Raw genomic sequence first — 24,500 nt, 5'->3', positions numbered from 1 at the left:
TTATTCTTTTGGATGAGCAAAGATGGTGTTGTTAGTCCCCTGACAGGAGAAGACTTCTGGTGGTACAAAGCTTGGGTCTTTGCTCCTGCACTTTTGTTTGACCAGGTGGAAGAGTGCTACAAGAGGTAGGCACACACAAGGAAGGGCAGCCAACAGCACACAAATAGCCTGTACCCAAGGTGGATAAACTTTCTCCTCTTTCATGGGGAAGCCTTCCTGTGGAGATAGAAAAGCAAGCAAAAGAAATAATTTGTAGGTGGACTTAGTTTTTTCTATGATTTCTATTTTTATTTTCTTATGCTATTTTGGTAAGGATAGTGAAAGTTTTACTCTGTGCAGTAGCATTCAGTGACTGTGTCCTCTGCAGACCCTTCTTGTGGGTCTAGAGACTGCTGTAAATGTTTTACAGTTTCAAAGATGTATGGCTGGAATTGTGGCACATTCCTAGGGATATGGGGATTGCACAAAGTCTTATCAAACCTTCACCCTCTCTTGGTTAAGCTATGTTCATTCTTGTTCACTCAAAGCTTACCTGGTTTCAGCAATTACTGCGCATGTTCTTTATCAAATGGGGAAGATGTATATCAGATTTTAAGAAAATTATGATAGAGCAATTTCTGCAAGTCTATGGCTGTAAGTTTTATTTGGGATGATAGATACTTGATGGCATTTGGGAGAGACACTGCTGGTGTGTAAGTCTCATATAGTTTAAGACCAGAATTAATCTTCAAGCCCCTGCACAAGGAGGTGTATTTGAGAGGGGTCAAAGAAATTGCAATTCATGTGAGACAGTGACATCCAGATCAAATGTTTTCAGCATGGACATGTCTTTGTTATTGGATTAACCAACACTCTTCTCAGATCACTGCCTCCCTGTCTGCCTGTCAAAAGTACACATTCATATATTCACCAGGGCCCCAGTGATATTGGTAGTTCTCACTGAGAAATGCCGTCATCCCTGATGTCTGTTATGCAGCTCTAAAGCTCTGCTCAGGCATTTGTTCTACCTCTGAACCCCCTGTGACATGTTTCACTTCAACACTTCTGAGTGTTCCATACATCCATAAGAAATATGGAAAATGGACAAAGCAAGGACACCTCAAGAAGAGACTTGTTAGTATGTGTAATCTCTTTGCAAACTGGAGCTTTCTCTTTCTGAGCACTACAACACTATGTAGTGGATAAGCTATATTCAGTGGGTAAGCAGTAGATAACAATGGTCTTAAAGGATCTGGTAAGGGAGGAAGATAATTCTTCCTTTTATTAGAAGTTCTGAAAATATTTGGCAACATACGTATTTAGGGTTCCAGGCTGTGTAGCTTGGTGGCTTCTGCATCTGGAGAATAACAAAGGCCGTGAAGACAATTAGCAGGAGCAGAGGGCTAATAAACCTCCATGTGATCTGCCAGTAGAGATTGAGTTTTCGTCCAGTCATCCATTCCACATCTTTACTGAACCTTGTAAAAGAAGGCATGTTTATGATTATGTCAGATCTAGAGTAGTAACAGTTTCCCTTTTTTATAGTTTCCTATAAGTTGGAAATGCAGAGTACAGCACTGTAAATCTTTTCTATTCCACACTATTCTTTAATAATTCACTACTTGCTTGAGTAAATAATAATATAATTCAAATAGGTCTTTATTGATCCATACCAGAGATGAATGACCAATTTACATTGCCAATTTAATTACCTGAGCACCTAGTATAAGGTTTCTAAGCATAAATAAATTATGATATTGCAGCAGTTCTGTAAACTATTCAGATATTTAAAATAAAAAGACAAAATTGCCAAGGGAGCAAACACAGCATACTAGCAAGAAGTCTCAGTTAACCAGCACCAAATGAAATCAGGTCAGGGCCAAAGTTACTGTAAAAGGAGCTGCATTTATGTCTTACAATAAAAATATTCCATCTCTTTCCAACATACCTTTTAATTTTATAGATGTACGTAACTCCAATTACTTCAAAGAAAGCGATGACTAGAAGAGGCACTGAGCCTGCATATCTGTCAAAAATGTCAATCCAGTAACTCCCTGAACCCAGTGTAAAACACAGAGCAATGAGGAAGCTAATTAGACATATTATACCTGAAGGAAAAAAGACATCTTTGTTACTGGAGTACTGAATTTGGTAGGTTTATTTTTGTTCTAAATTGCTTTGTTCTTGTTCTAAGAATTTTTATTCTCTCTCCCTCTATGGAGTTACAACAAGCTATTTTCTCCTTAGGGGAGCTAATACCACTTTCCAAACTCAATTTTTCCCTGTGTGTTGGCCAAGAGCACCACTGTTGCAGGAGGACTGCGTTCATGTGACTCAGAGCATCCTTCAGTTCTTGGTACTTCCTTCTATCAGACAGCCTGGGCTGTGCTGTGGCTCAGCGTTAATTTTTGACTGCTGTAGTGAGTTTCAAGTGCCTCATTTCCATGCAGCCTTAAGCCTAAACTACAGGCAGGTGGCAACTTGGAAGTGTAAGGACTCCCTGGATTTCTGCCCCCATTTCCTCAGAGAGCCCAGAGCTACAAATGTGTGTGTCCCTTGTGTTCCAGCATGTATCATTTATGTTTCAGCACACTTCTGTACAGCCAGTTCCCCTTTAGTTAACATTTAGATTTGGGTAACTGAAAAAAAAAGTGGGAAGGAAAGGAGAGAATAAAGGTATTGCTGGACACAGGCATGGGCTACAAATCAATTTGTGTATATTTCTAATGTGTTGCTAATTGCTTCTAACTCTGAGATGGCCTTTGGTTCAACTTAGTAAAATATTGGCTCCAGACTTTATTTTTATTTTCGAAGTTCACAGTTGGAAAATCAATTTTAAAATAATATTCTTAACTCATCAAGGTTGGGAATAAATTTGTTTCTACATGAAAAATTGTAAAATTAGGGATACAATTTAGAGGCTGGAGGAATACTCTACAAAAGGCATGACAGCAAGATTTCCCATAAGAATTTAAAAGATCACATTGCAGAAATATTAGTCCATTACTTGTAACTGGTATAGTAACCATCTCTGGTTAAAAAGATTCCGGCATTGTTGCCAAAACAGGATCACACACCTTCATTCCTCATTTCCCAAGTGGTAATTTTCTACTCTGTTCACAGTAAATGTGAAACAATCTGTAGCAGCATAAAAGTGGGTGAAATGGGGGTGAATGACCTCTCTTACAGGGGTAAGTAGTGCAGGTGATTATGGCAGACCAACTGATGTCAGTGGGTGCTTTAAAGTGATTTGTATGAGTGCCAAAGACTTAAGGGAAGAGAAGGCTCCTCCTGATGACTGCAGCAGCTCAGAGTGAACTTGACTCCAGGAACAGCAATTTAACAAGCTTTCTCTGACTGGAACAGCTTGGCTTGCAAACTAAGAAAAAAACTGTCAAAGGCAATATAATATTGTCACCTGATATCTGCCATAACTGCTACCTCATCTCTCTGCTCATCTGCAAACAAAACCAACTGTCCTTACACTGTGAGATTTAGCTAAATTAATACAAATTATTAATTCCTAATAATTAATTAAGCAGTTGATAGTTTGTGCATCTGTAAGGAAACCACCTTCTTTGAACTAAGCTTATACCTTACCAGATAATAACTCCTTAGGTGCTGATTCAGATATAATTTGAAGCTCTAGAAGAGGAGTGAAGACACCCTCAATGTTTCCAAACATTGAAGAAAGGCCCAAGCTGAACAACATTATAAAAAACAGGATGGCCCAGGCTTGGGAGCCCGGCATGAGGACGATAGCTTGAGTGAAAACAATGAAAGCCAAACCAGTTCCTGAGACGCTCTGCAGAATTCAGAAACAGATAAAAATACACACTACAGTGTTATTTCTCATGCATAAAGTACAGTAATTTCATGACTATAAGGTGCAGCCTTTTGACTAAAATTTTGGTCCAAACCCGGAAGTGTGCCTTATAGTCCAGTGCGCCTTATATATGGACAAAGTTCGGAAATTTGCCAACCTGGAAGTGGAAGCTGTGAGCCGAGCTGCAAGGGACGCGAGAGCGGGCGGCCGCAGCCAGCAGGAGCAGCACAGGGAGGGAGGGAGCGGGCAGCCCCGAACTGCCGCGAGCTGTGGCGGCCCTGAGCCACCCTGAACTGCAGCAACCCCAAGGTGTGATCCTTGGCCGCCCCGAGCTGCAGCAGCTGCAAGCTGCGGCTGCCCCAAGCCCCGCCTCACCAGCCAGGGGTGGGCGGGAGTGCTGGGGCCCGCGCACAGGGAGGACGCTTGGGGCTGCGTTTAAAGGCTACGCCAGTCTGTGAAAAATGTTTGCAAAGTGAGCATCTGCCAGTAAACGCCACGATCGCGGGATTCCGTTACTAATTCGTTACTTTGTTGCACGTGGCATGGATCTTTGCTGCAAAAAAAAAAGCATGCCTTATAGTCCGGTGAGCCTTATATAATGTACAAAGTTGTGAAATTTGCCAACTCCTGGAGGTGCACCTTATAACCCTGTGCGCCTTATAGTCATGAAATTACTGTAATTATAACACACTGCTGTCCTTCTCTGGAGTCAAGGTTGCTGGTCAGCCCGTGGCAGCCAGCAGTTGAGAAAAGGGCCAGTGTGGAGTTTAATTTTAAATGTTCTACTAGAGATATCTAGACAGTCATGGAGCAGAATTTTAGCCTGCACACAGAGATGGGTTCAGAATAAAGCACATTGGAGAGTTGTAATTGTAATAGCAATTGTTTTGCTAATACCATCTTAAATGTGTGTTTTAAAAATCTATGGTGTAGTAACTTCTGGAAGGAAAGAGATGTAAATAAGGATATGATTACCAATCACTCTTAACACCAAGAGAATTGGTGAATCATTGGCCACAAAATCCCCTATAATGGCCAAGGCAGAAAAGACTAATAGCGAAAAAGCCAATTTAAACCAAATTTATTTTGATTTAATCTCCCAAGGACAAGGATATTTAAATCTAAGCATGGAAAAATGCTAATGTTGTTATGATTTGGAAGTAAAGTATTTCAAACTGTAAATCAGAAATGGGTGCCATCAGAAGAAGTGAGACAAAAGAAACTGACTTGTACCAGGGCTGAAATGTTGTCCTTAGCTTCTCCATCATGTGAGTAAAATAGCCTGCTTTACCATTATTATGGTAAGTTGGGCCTGTCTGCGTTGGCACACACTGACTGTGCCAAACAGCATCCCTGCAGCAAGTGGAATGAGGTAGGCCAAGAAAACAGAGAAGAAACATCTGTGTTTAGTATAGGGTAAATGTTGGCAAATAAGGAGAGGAAGAGGAGCATGATGTATTTTGGTGGTGAACTGTGTACATGGTAATGGATTTTTTGATACTTCCCTAAATACAGATTTAGGTAAATTCACATTTAGCATCCTTCTTCTATAATCTTTTGTGTTGAAATTTTGATGTTGTAAACTTAATCTCGAACCAGCAGTTTCTGCCCACATAGCAGAACAGAGTACATGCACTTGAAAGAAAAAGGAAGATACCGATCCTTTTACATAACTTTAAGGATTACCCGTTGAAAGCAGTTATAGTACCTGATCAAGAAATTCTTGAAGATCACAGCTTTTCAGTTTGACTCCAGCAATTTTTTCTGGATATGATGAATTCAAAAAACTAATCCAGGATGTGTAGTTCTGTCGCATGATGCTTTCTTCTGGAAGATCAAATTCATTGATGATATTGATAATGTTCCTGCCAGAGAAGTCAACATATTTAAACTTCAGTTCAAAAGTTTGCAGATGATGTGGATGGAAATGCTATGCTGTGTATTCAGATGCTACTCCAAAGTTGTGTTTACTTTTTGTGCTATTTGCAATATAAGGGAAAATATTAATTGACAGCTTATATATAGAATAGTAGAAAATATTTAGACAATTTAATGTTGTCTCAGACAAACACTCTGAGTAGTTTATGCAGATGCAGTCTCTAAAGCTTATCAGGTCTCCAGACCCTTTCCACTACCTGTGCTTAATAAGTTAGCGAAATAAATTTCCGGTGAAGTAGAAAAAGGTGGGGATTTTTACTTTTCCTAATGCTAGCCTAAGAGGAGGGTGCAAACCTTGACACACTACTTGAAATGGGTTGCTTTATAATTTGTCTTGCTTCTTACAAATGATCATCCTTGACTCAGTCCCGTAGTACTTTATATTTTTACATTAAACTTCTTCATACAGATACTTTTCCTTTCTAATGAAAATAAATTCTCTAAATACATGTCTTTCAGATAAGACATGACAGTATCTATTTAGGCACTGAAACCACAGTATAACTTTGGGAACACAGCTTTCTCACCTGTCCAAGCAGTCCCAGTAGGCTGTGGTTGCTTTAAACCCCAAAACAGAAAAGACTGGGATGGAAGCATAGAGGGATGTCATGCTGTTCACAATTGCTACTGTCACAGCATCCTTTTCACAGTCATTTCTAGAGATAGCATTCAAACAAGTGAAGTGATTAAAAAAAGCAGGTTTTTTATCTGTGATAAAAAATTCAATTCAAGAAATGACATTTTTGCAAACAATTTCTTTAAAAAAAATTCTTCCTCCCTCCCTCCCCTTCTCTCTTCTATTAGAAAATCTACTGGGCCTTTTAGAAAGACAGATACTTTTCTAAAGATCCTTTAGAAAAATTAAGGGAAGTGTTTTGATAATTTAAAGTAACTGCACAAAATGCAGCAAGAATTCAGCCAGCCAATAAAGGTTGTAGTTTTACTTACTTTGTTGGATTGTAGCTCGCAAATGCAATAAGCCCCCCAAAAGCCAAAGAGAGAGAAAAGAAAATCTGTGTAGCTGCGTCAAGCCATACACGGGGATTTTTCAAAGTGTTCAGCTGAAACAATTGGAAGAAATGCCTGTATTAGGCTTACATTAAAATTTCTTTTTCTCTTGCAATTCTCATAGCTCATCTGTTATTTCACTTCTGAAATTTTGAGCTCTGTTGCCATCTAAATACTATGAAAATGGGAATAGGTACTAAACAGGTCAGTAAAACAAATGTTTTCAAGAATATAATTGAGGCTATTTAAATGTATGCAACAATTATAGAATCTTCTTTATTGACCATTTTGTCTGTTTGATCATAAAAATGTGGTTCTAAATGATAGACACTAGGAACACAATTGGGAAAATACATATTTCCTCACTTTCTTTTCTTTTAAATTCACATACTTAACCTGCAGTTAAAGAACATGGTCTTCCTAAAACTATATAAACTATATATATATATATATAACAAAACTATATAAACTATATAAACATTGTTTTAAGACAGAAAGTGATTCCATAGCTTTCCAAATTTGCTTTAAAAATAATTTAATAGAAGCAACTAAAAGCAGACAAGAAGAGAAGAGTTATTAAAAACAGCATCTGCAATTCAAAGTACTGATTAAACAGCAATAAAAGATAGAAGGTCAGCATAGGAAATACAAGAAAAAAAAGGAGAAACTGACAATGAAATTTGAATATTTGAATATTGTTGTAAGGACACTATGATAAGGTAATTAATTAACAATAATTGATGAATTACAGAGAACATTAAGCAGTTTTAAATAGCTGCACTAAGCAATCTTGACTTCAAAACCAATAAAAAAGAAAGAGATAAAATATGAGTAATGCACAAATGTAAACATAATCAGTGAAATTATTTCCCTGTAGAAACTACAAAGTGGTATGTTATACCCTACCATGTGAATTGCTCTCTGATCCATTATCAAGGAGGGGGAATATAAGAATGTTTTGCCAAGAACATTTTAAAAGCCAGCTAGTTCAAAAGTGATGCTGGGACTGTAGACAATTTCACTTTATTTTACAACAACCTGAGTCAAATCTGCATCCTAGTTATGCAGAGGATTGTGTGTTTTGTGTATGCCTGTGGTAGTGATCCATTACTGGGGGCATATGTAGGAGTGAGAGGTAAGTACGCCAAAAGATCCTTCACAGCATTTTGGGTTTCCTCTGAACCTGGCCTGAGCCTGAAGAGCAAGACTAATGGGTCCACCTCAGTGTGGTTGGATTCAGGCAATGCCATTGCTGCAGGTGCTCTCTCCACAGGGAGGCCAGTGCTTTGACCACAGCAGAACTGGTGACACCTTTTGTGCAACATCACATAGCAAGCAGATTCATGGAGCCATTGCTGGCTGAAACGCTTCAGCAAAGGCAAACCCTTCCGGAGGTTTATTTTGAAGGATCATAGTCAAGCCCTCAAAGGCCAGAGTACTCACGGGCAGGACCTGTGAAGGTGCCGTTGCAGTGCAGAAACTTGGCACTCACGTGGCTCTGTGGCCTTCACACTTTGATTAAGTGCTGCCAAGTCAGCTGGTGCTGACAGATGTGACTCCTAAAAGTCTGGCTTTCTGACTGGGAACTTTGGCAAATGAGTCTGGAGATAGTTTAGACTGGTGTTAGGTGCAGTGCCTCTATTGACTCCAAAAGATACTAATCAACCCCCAAACCTGAAAACATAACAGACAGGCAAGCATGCCATGGCAATGTCATTATCTGGTCTTCAGCAAATTAATGAAAGTGTTATTTAATATTTATATGGCATACAGATCTTCTAAGCATATCTTCGGGATAAAAAATGTGCTGATGCCAGAAACATGTGGATGAATATATACAATGAGTGTTAATGAATGAACAGAGGAGTAAGGAGGAAAGGTAATATAATTGCTCCCTCGTGTGCTGTAAGATGTTTGGATTCTTGAATATGTGAAGCACAGACAGAAACACAATTTAAGATTACTGGGGTTGCTGTGATGTATAATTTTGGTGTGAATAGATGATTTGGAGCCTGGTGTGGTTTTTTGTTTGGTTTTTTTTTTTTTGTGGGGGGGGGTTGGTTTGGTTTTTTGGGGGTTTTTGTTTGTTTGTTTGTTTGTTTGTTTGTTTGTTTGTTTGTTTGTTTTGTTTGGCCATCCTCACTGCTTCTTAAATAGCTGCTGAGTTCTGGGCACAAGCAACAGTCGCCCAACCAAGTTCTCCATTGCCAAGAATTGTTCATTGCCAGAGAACCTCCAAATATTTACAATCTCTGAAGCTCTTTCAAATGTGAAAGAAACTGGAGAAGGAGACATTTGTATTCCTTAGGTGACACAGGTGTCCCCTGAAGCTGAACCATGCAGACAGTTGCTGATGCATGATAGAATCTCATTTCTGCTGCCTCTGGTTATTTATTTTTTCCAAAAATCTTTCCAAAAATCTGTTCCAGATCCTGTGTAGCTTCATCATTGTACAACTTCTGCTTTCCCCTCCGGTGTCAGTTCAGGATACTTTTTTGTTTTCTTGGCAGCTGCATTTTCCAAGTAACCAAGAATTTTGAGAAGGTGAGTGAATCATCAGACTTCTCTATGTCTGAAAGTGAATGCGAAGAAGTAGTCATTAGTTATTCTGAAATTTAGGGTGGAAAGTGTGTCAGATGACAAAAGCTGATTATGAATTTTTTCATGAAAATAAAAACACAGCTAACAAAATTAAAATCCATATGCATGCTTTTATTATTTGTGGTACTTACTAACAAGAACTAAAATACAAACTTGGAAAGTGAATAAACTTTAAAAATTGTGGTTTAGGAAAAAAATTAAATTCAGTTAGGTGGTCGTGATGTTGACACTGGGTAAGATGGGATTTTTTGTACTAGGTATTACTTTTTTTCATAGACTTCAGAAACAACACTGAGATGTCACAGTTATGAGATAATGGATGTAGCAGCTGTTACAGAGAAACTACAATTTCTGCTGCACTGTAAAGTTGGAAAGAAGTTAGAAAATATTGCTTCCAGTCAAGGAAGAATGTCAGGGAAGAATGTCAAGAAGGTTGATTTTATTTATTTTAAAAGCAAGCTGAAACAGACAGTAGGTGATTTAATTCTTATTTTACTTGGATAAAACTTTTTCTACAAAAAGACAGGAAATGAAGAAGACATCAGCACACATTTAAGAAATATGCTTTGCAGTTTTGTAAACTGATGTGGCCTCGGTGGGCCAAGAAAATCTCTGCCAAAAAACCTAACAGCCCTCCTGGACAACTCACTTTGGGACATGCCAAAGATAAGAAGAGGAGAAATGCAAAAGAAAAGCCGGTGTTTGCTCACAGCAGGGGTGAGAATAGCCTAACAGCAAAGGCAGTACTGGCACTGCAGTCGTGGGATAAGGGGACAAAGAGAGAAGGGCAATGTTGGAGCTGTGTGCTTACTGTCCTTTTGAAGTCCTTGAAGCGCCACAACCCTGTGTAGCCATTGGTAGGTTAGTTTAACAAAGCCATGTGTCTTACACCAACTTTCTGTGCAATGGCAGCACTGATAGCAGGTATCACTTACCAGGCTGTTGTATCAGCTTTTCCACATCTGTAGATAAGAACACCGCTAAAACCATCTTCAGATGACTTTTCAAGGATGTCCCCAGGATCTGCTTCCTCAAACCAGCTAACCATCAACTGCAGGTTGACTGCAGGTGGATTTTTATTCTGACTTCCGTTGCCAGTGTACAAATCCATCCAGCTCTTTTACGATGATCTGCTCCTCCTCAGCACTGCAATACCTCCAGGTTTGTGAGTACACACAAATCTAGTTTTCTGCATTCAGTTCAGGATCATTGCAAACTAAAACCCAAAAATGCCTGAGCTCTTCCAGAGAAACCTGACAGCCCAGCAGAGATCAAATGATGACAGGCCAAGGAGTGTTTTGTTTGTGTTTTTGAAGCTGCTTTCTTTCCTAAGGCATTGCACCAAGCTCTTACAGTCCTGTCTGGGCCCTTCAAAAATGTATGTCCTGATCTTCTGTAAAAACCAAGCTTGTCCTGGAGTTCTGACAGTATTTACATAGGTGTCTGTGCCTCTGGGCTTGTAGAAGGAGGGATAAAACCATGTCTCATTTGAGCTCTCTCTTGCTCTTGTTCATTTCTAGCCTGGCATGTCAAGTATCTCTGAGACTCTTGGCTCATTTTCTTTAATGTCTGTGTTCTTGTTGAAGGAAAGGAAAGGACAGGAAAATCCCAGTGCTGCTGTGTTTGAAGCACTGCTGTGGCTGCAGAGGCAGCGGGTGCTTGAGAATGTGTCAGTCAGTGCTGCTTTTCCTCCTCTATACCCTTCACTTCATGGAGCTTTTTAGCCACAAAGGCAGAGTTGTGAGGAGCCTACAGTGGATAGCAACCACTTAGTGGGATAGTTTGACTTTGCGTCTGGGAATGCTGCCAAGGACAGTGTAGAAAAGGTGCTTTTGAAATGGCCAGCATGTGGAGGGATCTGGAATTCCTGTCCATATGAGAAGTTTAGAAAAATGAGAGAGGGGCTGTTCTCCAGCAGTGTTGTCTTTTAGGAAGAGATATTGGGGAGGGGAGAAATGCTATGAAGAAACAGGGGCAGGAGAAATTTACTTTCAACCTTCCAAAAAAATCACTGTACAGTGTAATTCCTCAGTAGTTTTCTTTGTGAACTTCTTAAAAGATTAAAGCTGTGTAACTTCTGTAGCAGTGGCAGGGAAATCCCATCTTTCTCACGTACTTGTGAAGTACATCAGCTTCACTTACACATTCAAGACTGAGGCACCCATACCATTCTTAAATTTAATTTTCTAGTATTTTCTAATATGCTTACTACTGAATTGCTAAATTCTTTGCTGCTTCTTTTCTTGTGAAAATATATTAAAATACTTAAGTAATTTCATCTCAGAAAAAGGGCTTAGCTGAGCTCTTTGATAGAAATCTAAACCAGGAGTTGTTGGAAAATGGAGTATGAATACAGTATGAAATCTGAGAGGGGGTAAAAGGAAAAAAACTACTAATACTTACATTAGGGGTGAAGAGGTAAATCAGACCTTCAGTGGCTCCTGGAAGAGTGAGTCCTTGAATAAGGAATATAGTCAGGACCAGATACGGAAAAATTGCTGTCACATAAATTGCCTAAAGGAGGTCAGAGGACAGACAGTTACTGGCAGTAAGTTCAATAAATCTTATTTAAATTATTGCAACACAAAATCATAATAATATTAGTTCAGACAGGTACAGATGAATATGGCCATCTTTCAAATAAGCAGGGTGTACTTTTGCAGAATATATTTGTGACAAAATGGGTCTTAAAACTTTGTGAGAGGAGGCTGGTAGGACAGAAGTGTTTGCAATGGAAAAGGAGAGAAGAATCATTTTAAGCCACTTGTATTGCTCTTCTCAGTTTGTTGGACAAAGAGCACACTGAATAGAGCCACTGTGGTAAATGGGGAAGGCTTTCCTTGTGGTAAAAACTCAGTGTCTGGAGGGCAAGATTTCAAACTGTGGGATAATCCCTTCCCTGCCCTTTCCATACCTTCCCTGTGGTTTCAATTCCTCGGATGGTGCAGAGATAGACAATTGCCCAGCAAGCTGCTAAGCACAAAATGAGCCACCACTGTAACCTGCCACTCTCAGCAATATCAGGTGTTATGTTCAAAGTTTTCCTGTACCAAAAATAATTTACTGCAGTGCTTTCATAGCATTCTTCATTGAACCCTGGGGAAAAAAAAAAGTGGCAAGTGTTAGAATAAATTATGGGCTGCAAAGTCAAGTACAGAGATGGATTTTCTGTACTCTCTGTAATGTGCAGCAAGACAAACTCTCACAGCAGGCTGAGACTATGAGACTTACATGAGACCTTCATCAGAACATCACCAACATTTTATATGGGGGATAACTTCCTAATTAGGAACAGTGTTGTACCCAGTATAAGGTAAAATCTAAACTAATGTAATGAAAATGATGAATTTTTTTAGCTGTATAGCTACAAGTTGGTGGAGCCATAACAAACTTCAGGCATCTAAGGATACATCTAAGTCCCGGCTCCCCAGGCTAAGTCATGGCCCTGTGGTGGGGAAAGACTCAGGCTTTGGCCTGTTTGGTTTGAGTTCCCAGGATTTATGTGAACAGGAACCTCAGGCATCCACATGCAGGGGTGTGGGCATTCCCGAACCAGGCTCTGTGCCTGAAAAAACAGGGAACTGGGTGCGTGGTATACACCACAACTTGTGATGTCTATTTGCCTTCCTACTCTAGAACAGTCCCAAGGCCTCCAAAGAAAGTTTAATTCCTCTATGTTTTGTCTTTTTTCTTAGCTTTTTACTCAGGTGATATTTCTTGCTGTACCCTGGAACATGTTCTCTCTCATACTCTGTGAAAAAAAGGAAACTGAAAAATAGTTTAAAAAAACCTGAGAGCATTCTTCCTTATCTCGCTAATGCACACTGTCTCTCTTTAGTCTTAGTAAAGGTTTTGTAATGGATAACAGGAGTTGTTCTTTATTTTGTTTCCCATTTTAAAATCAAACAAAAGGACCCATGGAATTTCTGGCTATTGTTGTTCCTGTGAAGATGATGAATTTGGGTAGGATAGCATGACTCTTGTATGTTTTTAACAGGAAATCAAAACAGGGCTTGTGCACAGGGCCAAATAAAATGTGATTTCTTGATAAGTCCAGAGTCTGATGTTTGTGATCCTTCTTTTGCTAGCAGTGCACATGGAGGTGTACTTACCTGTTCTGTTTTCATTTAGAGGACAAACACTCCAAGGAAGAGGTTCTTGGAAGGAGTTTATGAAATACCACATCACCCAAGTTAAAACAGTGTTGTAGTACAAGCTCACCAGAACTGACACCATCCACGAACCAACTCCTGCAGAAAGCCCAAGATCTCACGTTAGAAAAACTTTGGGAAAAGTTATTAGTCAGTCACAGCACTAGCTCTTAGAAGCTTGCATTTCCTATTTTTTTCATTATTTTCTTCTCCATCCCCCCTACCCCATCCTGAGCTTTTCCCCATGAAAGATGGGCATTTGTGCACTTGTGCACAGTCCCCCATATCAACAGCCCTGCTCTAGGAATGCTGAGACTCAACTCTCTACTTACATAGAAGATTAGGGTTGAAATCCTTGCTCTAGTATGTAATCCATTGTTTTCTACAATATTGGACAACTGTAATAGCAGAGAGCAAAAGAGACCAAAGTTTTATAGTGTGCTGTAGCTGCATGAGGCCACTCTTGTCCCAAATCATACACATATGCCCTAAGCTGGTAACTGTTTTACTCCTGTGATGAGGAGGGAAGAATATCAACACCACAGTTTCCATTTGCTTGCATTTTTGCTAAGGGAGTGTGAACGTGCCTGATTGTAGGAGATGGGATTAGCTGGAAGCACCACCTGCTGCTTGGTATTTCTTCCTTGTTGCCCTCTGGCCCTTAGATGACACCTCTTACTCATCCCTTCTCCTCCCACACAGGCCCACGGCAGGGCTGTCCGTGCCAAGCCCATTTCAGGCACCTGCTGAAAGCAGGTCATGATACAGCAGGGCTGGCTGAAGCATCCAGGCATTGCCCCTTGCCCTGCAGGCACAAAGGTGTTATCTCAAATACCCAGCGGAATCAGTGCCTTAGACTCCTCATGGTGGCCATTCCGGATCACTTTTTGCAGCCTAGCAGTGGACACAGGGCACCAGATGCGTTTTTCATATATTCAATAAGTAGAAAAGATTTGGCACACCAGTCTGATGCACACTACCATGTGGACTGTCCTTCATGCCCAGCTATGTTGATAAAGTCCCTTCAGTAGCCCCACCCTCTTGTGGAGGGGAGCCTTCCCATATGCTTAGGACTCATTAGGAAGTAGCAGGATCCTTGATTTCCTGTCTTTCTGTCCTTCAAGTCTGACTATTCATGGACAGAGAAGACTGGGTGCTGAAGGGGCTCTGAGGGAGGACTGTGGGCAGGCAGGTCTTGTTGAGTTCCAGGGTATAGATGGAATGGGGCAGCATTGAACAGCAGAGCCCGTGTTCATTATGCTCCCCACAGCAAAGGTTATTAGGTTTACAATTTAGACTCCTAAAATGAGCCTAAAATGTGCCTGGAGGAATGCCTGATGAGAGCAATACAGAATTACAGAATCACAGAATGGTTTGGGTTGCCCCCCTGCCATGGACATGGACATTTCAACTACACCAGGTTGCTCAGAACCCCATCCAACATGGCCTTGGATGTTTCCAGGGATACCATCCCTCGATATCTCACCACCCTCACTGCAAAACATTTCTTTTTATTCCTAATGCACATTTCTCTTTATATCCTAGAAAGCATCAGACACAGGTCTGTAGGAAGTGAGTGCTGGGTGGGAGCTGTCTGCAGTTCCTTGAGCTGGCTCTGAAGAGACGTACCAACGCCTCCAAGGTAAGGAGAGATGGTGTTCCAGGCTCCAATGCTGCCTTTCCTCAGGTACTGCCCTAAGGCCAGCTCGAGATGGAGCAATGGGATTCCTTCGAAGAGAAGAGCGATGAAGTATGGGATCAGGAAAGCCCCTGAAAAGACATTTAAGTGTGATTGAGCCACGTGATTATCTGCATCTCACTGAGATTACTGGTTTGTAATTAATCTGCTTTATGAGCCTAACAAAGTCCTTGTAGGGTGTGTTGAGAGAGGGATCATTGCTAGGGACTCCTACCAAGTAATATCTGTTGCTGGTAATTTTGGTAGTGAGGATGAAGAGACTGGGATGCTTAATGCTGCAGGACCCTTCCCTCAGGCATTGCTACAGCCCATTATAAGTAGCCTCACTATTTCATGCATTTCCCTTTCTTTTAAGCATCATCTTTTGTCCCCCTTCTCATAAAGCATAAGGGTTTGCCTGTCCCCTATACCATCTGTTTTCCCTTCAGTGCATTGCCTTGTTTCTTTTCTTAAAGCTCTCAGGCCTGTGCTCCTCTGTCCTGCACTAGAAAAGCAGAATTATGTGCTGTATGCCCCCAAGAGACCAGGTTATTTTACTGCATGATGCTCTGCTCAGACCACAAAGCCTTTAATGAAAAACTGAAAGCAAGGCTGAAGTTGTTCTCTGAGATGTGTGAGCCATGAAACTTCATTTCTTCCTCTTTGTATTCTTTACCTGTTTTCCATTTTCCTCACATCATCTCCCTTGGGCCAGAAGCAGCGTGTCCTGCTGGTTGCCTGTGGGAAGGGACCAGTCCTACCAAGAAATCAGCCTGGCTGACTCCTGCTAAACTGTGTGCAATGCTTCACTTCCCCATCTTCCTTCCCTCAGAAGGGACACACTTTTGGGTCTCCTTTTCTTTTGCACCAATGCTGATTTTCGAGAGGTCAGAAGTTTCATCAGTGTCTTTGTACCACCTGCCCAAATGTCCCATTAAATTGGAATAGATTGATATTTGTTGCCATGACTAACAACCAGTGTGACCACAAAGCCCCTTTTCTCCAGGGAAACAAAGACAGGAATCCTGCCTCAGCCACCTCCCAATCCTCCTACAAATGTGAACAGATTCTGTGCCTCTCATAGCTTTATCAACAAACCTGTGCCTCATTCTACCATTTCTGCTTTGTCTCCAGACATCATGTCTGGGTCTGCTCAGCTCTGCTCTTCCAGCTCTGGAAACTTTCTTTATGCTCTGTCTTCAGCCCTGAGAGAGAGGTGAGGGAATGCACAAGGATTTCTCCACCTGGAATGGCGCCTGGGTTCTGCAATCACTGGCTGTTTAGAAAGGCTGGGCAGATAAAATCTAATCTCTTGAGCTAGTTTGTATTGCAGTAACTTTGCTACCTCTTGCTAGGTGCTGCAATAAATACATACAGCATCCAGAGAAGGTGTGTTGTTGGATGGTTTAGCCTTTTATCGAATTGTGCACAGGAACAATCACACAGCTCTTCTCAGCAAAGAACTGTTCTTAAACTGCCAAACTCGGAAATAAATGTCTCACCTTAAGATCTCTATTCCTAAAACGCTTTTAACTGAGAAGCAGATTTAAAAAAGGAACCTCACAGTTAATTCCCAGCATGTTAAATCCTCCGTTTGAGCTCTCTTCCAAATGAACCCAGTAACCTCTTGCCATGCTCAGACCTGTGGTCTGTTTCAAACCTGCTGCAGTATCCCTCTCCACAGCCCAGCCCTTCTGACAGTCTGATGTCTTGGACTGTCTCCTGGGAAGAGCAAAATATTGAGGCAAGCGACCAGAGCACTGCAGTATGGAGCATTCTGCCAGGCCCTCCACAGGCTCTGGGCAGCAGCTGTCTCACTGCAATTCATGCTGAGCCCTCTCTAGAAGAGCACTCTATAAGAGACCAGCCTATCTCCCGTATCATATCTCCTGGGAAATAACTGCATAATAATTAGTGCAAGCTGTTATCTCTCTCCCCTTTTCTGTTTGCTAGTTGAACCACTGGCAGCAGAGCATGTTTAGACATTCTGCTGATAAAAGCATGTTTACTTTGTGCTGGCTTGTGTGTATCTCCAGGCACATTTACAGCACAGCAAAACATAATGTCACACTTGGAAAAAGGATACTGGTTTTCCATGAGAATGATATAAAGTAATCTGCTATCTGCAAATATGAAAATATGGCAAAAGAATGGGTTACCAAGAAATAGTTTATGAAACTAATCTTTCTCAAACCTAATTCAAGTAAATACCTTGTAGTGTAAAGTAAGTTGTTAGTTATTCATTTCTTTGCATTACAATATTTTTAGGCAAAAAAAAAAAAAAAAAAAAGGGAAAAGAACAGACAGTCTGCTAAAGCACTTGAAACTTACTCTTTTCCATAATAAAATCCCCCACCTATAGAAAAACATGGAGAAACATTAACAGTAAGCTGTCAGATGTGGAATAGTGAGTAGGAATCCTCTAGTACTTTATGGTCAAGGCTCTGACTAATAAATAGAGGAGGATGTGCCAGAATGCCAAAAAATTGTACCTTTTTAAAAAAACGCCGTGAGAAATCTAACCATGGAGAAAGCAAGCAGAAAATCCAAGCAGCAGAGAACCTGAGACACAGCAGGTATCACAAACCAGAGCATTTAAACACAAGCACAGCAAAACCTTAGCAGAACCCATAAGATGTTAAGCTCAGGCACAGCAGAACTCTGTAGATTTGGCTTCCATGGGGCATGGAAAAAGGAAAATTTAGCAGAAAAAAATCATAAAGCACAAATAACAAAGTATCTTGTATCTGCACATTCCACAAAAAAAAATAGTTTAGCGAATTTTTCCCTGTGAAAAGGAAAATGATAGTAGTGAAGCATTCTTAAGCACTTTAAAAGTCTGGAGAAATGCCCATAAAATATCGAACTATTGCCAAAGCATGATTTAGTTGCATCCCTGGGGTGTGACTTAGGAAAATTTTAGTCTACAACATTCCTTCTGTCAGAAAGGCACTGAAGATTCATAAAGTATCCATCCTGCAAGTAGATACGCGTGGTACTAAAAGAAGGTCACGGGGGGGAAAACCACAAAACTCTCCAAAACTTACATGAGTTAAAAGTTGTTTTGGAAAGAATCCTGCATCCTGCAAGGCTATCACAAAGCTATGGAACAATCCCTGTGCACATGAGAAGGCACAAAAGCTCTTTCAAATCAGGCTATCAACAGCTGCACCACTGCACTACTGGTGAGCTGGTGTCATTAACCAGAGAGTCCCAGGGGACGAGGAGCACCAGTGTGTGACAGGATCTCTGAAGGACCACTGGAGTGGGGACAGCTCCACAGCCATAGCAGTAGGAGAGAAAGGAGCAGGTGCGCTCAGGATACATGGAGGGTTTTACTAAAACCTGAGCCCTTGATTGCAGTGCACGGGCAAGGCAGGTCAGAATAGCAACTCTCTGACCATATCCAGCAAAATGATGCTTGAAGGGCACAACCTCTGCTCTGTCACCTGCACGTGACAGTCTGGGAAGTGCATGAACCACTGGGCAGCCTGGGGAGAGCTGCCAGAGCTCCTCGGGACAGAGAGACCAGGAGGCTCCGGAAGGAATGCAGTCTAAAGCTGGTTCTCAGTGACCAGCAAAGCAGAGTGAAGCAACCAAATTGTGTGTATCCTTGGAAAGAGGCACCAACAGACCAGACTAGTCGAAATGTAAAGCAGTTTGAAATATCGGCCAGGAGACCTCCTAATCTACGTGTACCAAAAACAGCAGAAATTGATGTACCTCAGTGAGAAGCAGAGAAGAAGACCCAGTGGGTTTTCTTGATATTGGGCTATTAAGACTTCCTAAATGGTGGAGAAAAACTTGGAAGGACTGATCCCTGTGTTCAGTCTTGCATCTTACCAGTGCCTGTGCATCAACTAGCAGAAGAAAAGCAAATGAAATGATGATTTGAAGACCCAACAGCATTTGAAAGGCTGGAACATAATAATACTTCTTCTTCAGACAGAGATTTAGGAGTAGAAAAAAAATAATCATAATGAAGACTGAAAAGACCTGGAAAGTGGCAAAATAGTAATTTTGAAGTAAATGCATCTGTAGAGTCTGAAAAATTCTGAAAACGCATCTCAATGTGATAAAATGCAGCATGCATTCAGAGATCCACTTCATCAGCTCTGTTGGTGCATTGGAGGAATGATGATGGGTGCACTTTTCCAGAAGACTATGAACTTAATGGCAAGATACCTGTGATAATTTATGTAATTTTATGAAATAGGTAGGAACTTACTTGTTCAGGTACAGAGAAAAAGACAATAGCTATTGAGATGGGATTTTCAGACCTGTCCCACTCCCTCCATGGCAGTTCAGCTAAGCAGTGTGGTATAGTTAACACATCAAGGAATTACATCAAGACATCAGATAGGAAAAAAAACAATCACACTCAGCCCCCTCTCTAGAAAACACCACTTCATGACCTCTTTTATGTCCTCTGCACATGCCTCAATCCAGATGAAAAGTATGAGTTACTCTAAGCACTGTATTTGTGCAGCACACTTATGATGGCATTGATACTGCCTTGCAGACCACATTACGCGTCTTAGTGACTGAAACTTGGCAGGGTTGAATTTCCCAGGTAAATGACTGTATCTCCTTGAGCAACAGTGAGAGAGCTAAGGCCACGTCCAGAAAACCCAAGGGACAATGGCCATTTCAAATGAAGGTGGGTAATACCTGCAGATAACTCATAAAATAAGCTTGGTGAACTCCCCTGTGAAATGTGAAGGATGCAAGCAGGCAGCTTTCAAATACAAGCATGCACCAATCTGAGATGTAAAGGGCAATCAAATATAACAAATTATGAAAGGATTGATTCCACATATCACAGCTTGAGGGGTTTAAGCAGGACATGGCAACAAACCAGAAAATTAAGTTTGTTACTTGCTGTAACCCATTTTTTCTGTCAGACAGTAAACAGTTCTGCTCATCCCAGCATACTATGTTTGTTTGGGTTGGTTTTGGTTTTCGGTTGTTTTGTTTTTAGGGTTTTTTTACAGAATCTTCCAGTTACACAATTTGTTCTTCTGAGGTTTTGTTTTCCTTTTGAGGACACAGTGAACCAGGCATTTCACAGCACGTTGTAGTTCAAATTTGAGCAAAAGGTCAAGTAGGCCATGGGTTATGAAAGTCTGTAAATGGTTGTCCCAGAAGTAAACAGTTGTTCCATTGTAGCATGACTGTAGTGTTTATGTGTATTTATTTTCCTAGAAAGAAACTGTATTTTATATTAAATATATTTTTCAGCCACTTTATAGGCTCAGGCACTATACACATTTTTAATACCCATGGGTTAAGCAAGCATGTACATACATATATACATATATATATACACACACACTAATTATAATCAAAAGTAAATCACTGCAGTCAGTTCTAGCTAGGATTGGGTTGGTTTCTTTAAGTACACTCAGATGACTCTGTGTGTACACATATAGATGTGTGACTTGTTAGTGTCTCTGTTTTAAGTGACAAACTCTGTACTGGGCTATTTAGAGACTTCTTTTCAATCCCAGTTGCCTGGGAACATTTGTGTTTGTCTCCACTGACTGTGGCAAACAACCTTCATACCCATTAGTCATGAAAAGTAAATAACTAACTTAACTCAGGCAATAAATCCAAATAATCAGTAACGGCAGCAGGTGATAAATGTCAGCAGAAATGATATTATATTAGATACAAGTTACTGAGTAACGCTAATGTGCAGTGAATCAGGGCCAGAGGTCTGATGGGAACAGCTGACATGAGACAAATGTGCAAGCACTTGTTTTCATCTCTTGTTTTGGAAAAGATGCAGAAACCAGGGTATCACCTGAACCAGCTGTAAAACTACCCTGGAAGCCATTCACCCTTCAAGAATGTCCATGCCATATCCATACCTGGTTTCTCATGCTTGTGATTGTGGCTGTGGGCAGAAAGCCTCTCAGGGCTCCCAGTTAAACACAGTGCTGCTGGTCTCTCCCATGTGCACATCTTCACATGCACACACGCAGGATTTATGCTCCAGTGCCCCTGAAAATCTATTGGGCTTTTGCACCTGATTTGTTTGCTTTTGAAAATGCAATCCCAAACCATGTCAGTGCTTTAAATTAACAGAAGAAAAATGCAACTACCTTACACACAGATGTAAATGCAAGAGCTCTGTCTTCTCAGTGATCTTCATAACTCACTCAACTTTTCCAATGCCAGCTTTTTAGGATAAATTATTCACAAATCTCACTGCACTCTGTTACAGAGTCCATCCTGCTATTGAGCTTTTCGAGTCCTTTATTGAAGCACAGTGGCCAAACCCTGGCTGCCCATCCATACAGTGACCTTAATTCACCACTGCCTTGGTAGTGATGCAAAGTAGCTGTTTGCCATTACTGAGTCTGGTGTCTATTTTAAGCTGTTTTTTCACTGGCAGCGTTACTACTCAGGAAGCAAAGGAACAATGCAGGCCTTAATCCCGATTTTGCACAGCTTTTGTGCAGTCTCTTGCAGCTGGTGGCTCCAGAAGCTGCTCTGTGCAATGAAATGTGTGGAGGAGCTGCATCTTGCTATGGCCTGGGATTTTCAAACTTTCCACTGAGCACTTTGTGTTAATCATTAGGGTTACATTACAGAAATATCACGTTATGTTTGCTTCATTATGTTCTTTGTTAATCCTGAATGCTTTTTCCCTTGCTTTCCAAGATAGAAAAGCCACCTGACATGTTGTAGAGGATTTGACCTACAGCTCCTGCTCCATAAGAATATTTTCCTTGCAGGTCTCATGCCATATCTGCCGTTGGGATATCTCTCTAAAGATGTTATCATGTCTCATTAATGCCAGTATCATTAACTGATTTGATAGGGTTTTTTTGAATAATTCCCATGGATAAACATAGAGAAACAGTGTGCACTCCTGGCTTTCTAGCCACCCAGTGATGGTACTTTTCTGAAGGAGTTTCACTGGGTGTCACATTTTTAAAATAAATGGTGGAAACCATCAAGTGTCCTGAGAAGAATGTAAACTACTGCTTCTTGTCTTTTGTTATTTCTATTTGTGTAACTGTAACTCAGGTGTTGCATATTCTGCCTTAAAAAGCTCCTTGCCACCAAAATAATTTCCATTTTCTTGTTTACAGGCTATGATAAGCATACTCTTTAATTTTCAAATTTATGATTGAATTAAATTTTTTCTTGTCCCAGAAGTTTTCTAACCCTTGAATAATTCCTGGGGTTTTTCTGCATTTTTAAAGTTGACTTTGAAAAGTGGACTTTCAGAAAAAGTCAGAGATTCAGAAGTTGTCTTACTACAGGCAGCAGTATCTCTACCCACTTCCTAGTGTTCTGCTGACATCTGCCAAGGTTCTTTCTCTTGATACAATATGCTGTAGCTCATTCATTGAACCACTTATCATAGTCCCTGAGTGGCTACTTCCCTCTGAAACACCTTCCATTACAGGCTACATCCATTCTTGGTTCCTTGGTTGATTGAAATATGTGTAGTTCATCAAGTAATACAAACACCTCAGTAAAACAAACTTGGATGTGATAATATTTTCTGTCATTTGACAGTTTTCTCCAGGTGTGAATTTTTGGTTTCCCCAATTAATTGAAAGATAACAAATAATACTGGGCTGAAACAATTTGCTCACTCTTCTTTGGACAGCTTATTGTGGCAGATTTCAAAAGCTTCTGTGAATGGTGAGTTACCAAGTACTCTTTTCAGACCCATTTATATTTACCAAATTGTCTGCTTCTAAAGCAATTCTGTGTGGAAGTGGTGCCCAGGCACAGGCTTAGGCTGCTGTTCATGACACCTGGCAAGCTCCTGTTGCTGCTCCATCAGCTGAGCATTTTAAACAGCCTCACAGACAACCAAAAGCACAATTTAGTTTTGTGCAGAGGCGATTCCAGATGATGAGGTGGCTCCTAAGAGTTTCAGAGGAGAGTGGGGAATGACTCACTCCCCATCCCAAAGGGAAGTTCAGTGCGCATTTGTCTAGGGGCCAGTTCCCTCAGGCTTTCCCAGGACTTCTCATTTCTCCTTAAGGTAGCCAGCTGCAGGTTCAGTTTCCTGCTTCCTTTGCGGCTGTAGTAGCAGTATAAAAACTTTAACATAGATTTGTTCTATTATCAGTCTGGTCTTCCTAAACAAATGTATAATTTTATAATTAAATATACTTCTATAGAAAGAGCTGATTAACTGGTGCAAAACATTAATGACAATCAGTGTATTTTAAAAAAGGGATATAACTGATACAAATGATACAATTTCCATGCCCATCAGAAGTTGTACGAGAATTGCAGCTCAGTATTTTGGCAAAGCCCCGCTCCAGTCTTACCGCCTCCATGTATCTGGCACAAGTATGGAAACCGCCACACATTCCCCAGGCCAACGGCAAATCCGATACAGCTCAGGATATACTGGAACTTATTGTCCCACTTGGGTCTGCCATCTTCTTTGGGCATTTCGGGCGCTGCTGATAAATCTTTTGACATTTTAATGAAATAGGCTCCTTAGCACCTTTCCCTAAAAATGGGAAGATACTTCAAAACCTGTCTCTCCTACAGGTTTTATGCAGGGCAACAAGAAGGATCTTGGACAAGAGGTGGAGCTTTCTTTTTATCTGATGCAAAGGGTTGTGCCATTGCCAAGGCTTCAGTTTAAAGACAAAACCAGGAATTATTATTATATAGAGAGTTACCACATCTTGCCTTTTTTGCAGCTCCTTCTATAGTTAGACAGCTTGGAAATATGTTGTTAATGGGTAACTCAGGATCAAGCAGGTTTTTATATTCTGTTCTCCTTATGAGACTCTGTCAGAGAAGTGTGACACTGAATATAATTAAAAAGAAACCTTCGCAGTGGACTAATTGAAATTGCAAAATACCTGTAAAAATCTGTGAATAATATGTTGGCATTTCCTTTCTTTGTTTATTAATAGAAGCAAATAAATGAAGGCATCTTTTCCAAATGCAAAATGTCAATTAGAAAAAAAGCCAAAAAAAATTAGACCTTGTTTGTTCAGACATTAGAATTTGGTCCATTTTCACAATAGTTGCTAGAAGTTAATGACTTCTCACCTGTTAATGAATCCCCAGTGAGTATTTTTTTATTCATTAAATAGTTACTGATGAATGCAAAAGCTAAGTGTTTTCTGTCAATTGAAAGTATGTGAGAATATTTTTCTGTTTTCTTTGCTGGTGTGCATGCCAAATCAGTTCACTCCACACCGAACAGAGCAGCCAGTCAGCTTGCTTGCATCAGTAAATCAACAGTTTATGCCTGGATTTTCCTCTCTAAAGGGGAAGATTTTCCAAGTGAAGGTGAATTGTTTTCCCCAGAATAAAAGCC

General features: G+C 40.6%; 1 protein-coding gene across 1 annotated transcript; it reads right to left on the bottom strand.

The window, feature by feature from the left end:
• Positions 1-23,644, bottom strand: LOC117001631 (sodium-dependent neutral amino acid transporter B(0)AT3-like). Its single transcript, XM_033070077.1, has 12 exons — positions 23,488-23,644; positions 15,133-15,273; positions 13,465-13,602; positions 12,267-12,448; positions 11,756-11,866; positions 6,692-6,804; positions 6,271-6,399; positions 5,514-5,670; positions 3,580-3,784; positions 1,928-2,087; positions 1,295-1,457; positions 1-216 (listed from the first exon to the last, which is right to left on the bottom strand). The coding sequence occupies exons 1-12, from the start codon at positions 23,642-23,644 to the stop codon at positions 1-3; spliced, it is 1,872 nt and encodes a 623-aa protein (XP_032925968.1).
• Between the last annotated feature and the right edge of the window lie 856 nt (positions 23,645-24,500).

Source organism: Catharus ustulatus, chromosome 1 (genome assembly GCF_009819885.2).
Source record: "Catharus ustulatus isolate bCatUst1 chromosome 1, bCatUst1.pri.v2, whole genome shotgun sequence".
Lineage (NCBI taxonomy): Eukaryota > Metazoa > Chordata > Aves > Passeriformes > Turdidae > Catharus > Catharus ustulatus.
Note: the sequence above shows the minus strand (reverse complement) of the source record. Positions and strands in the feature narration are given on the sequence as shown.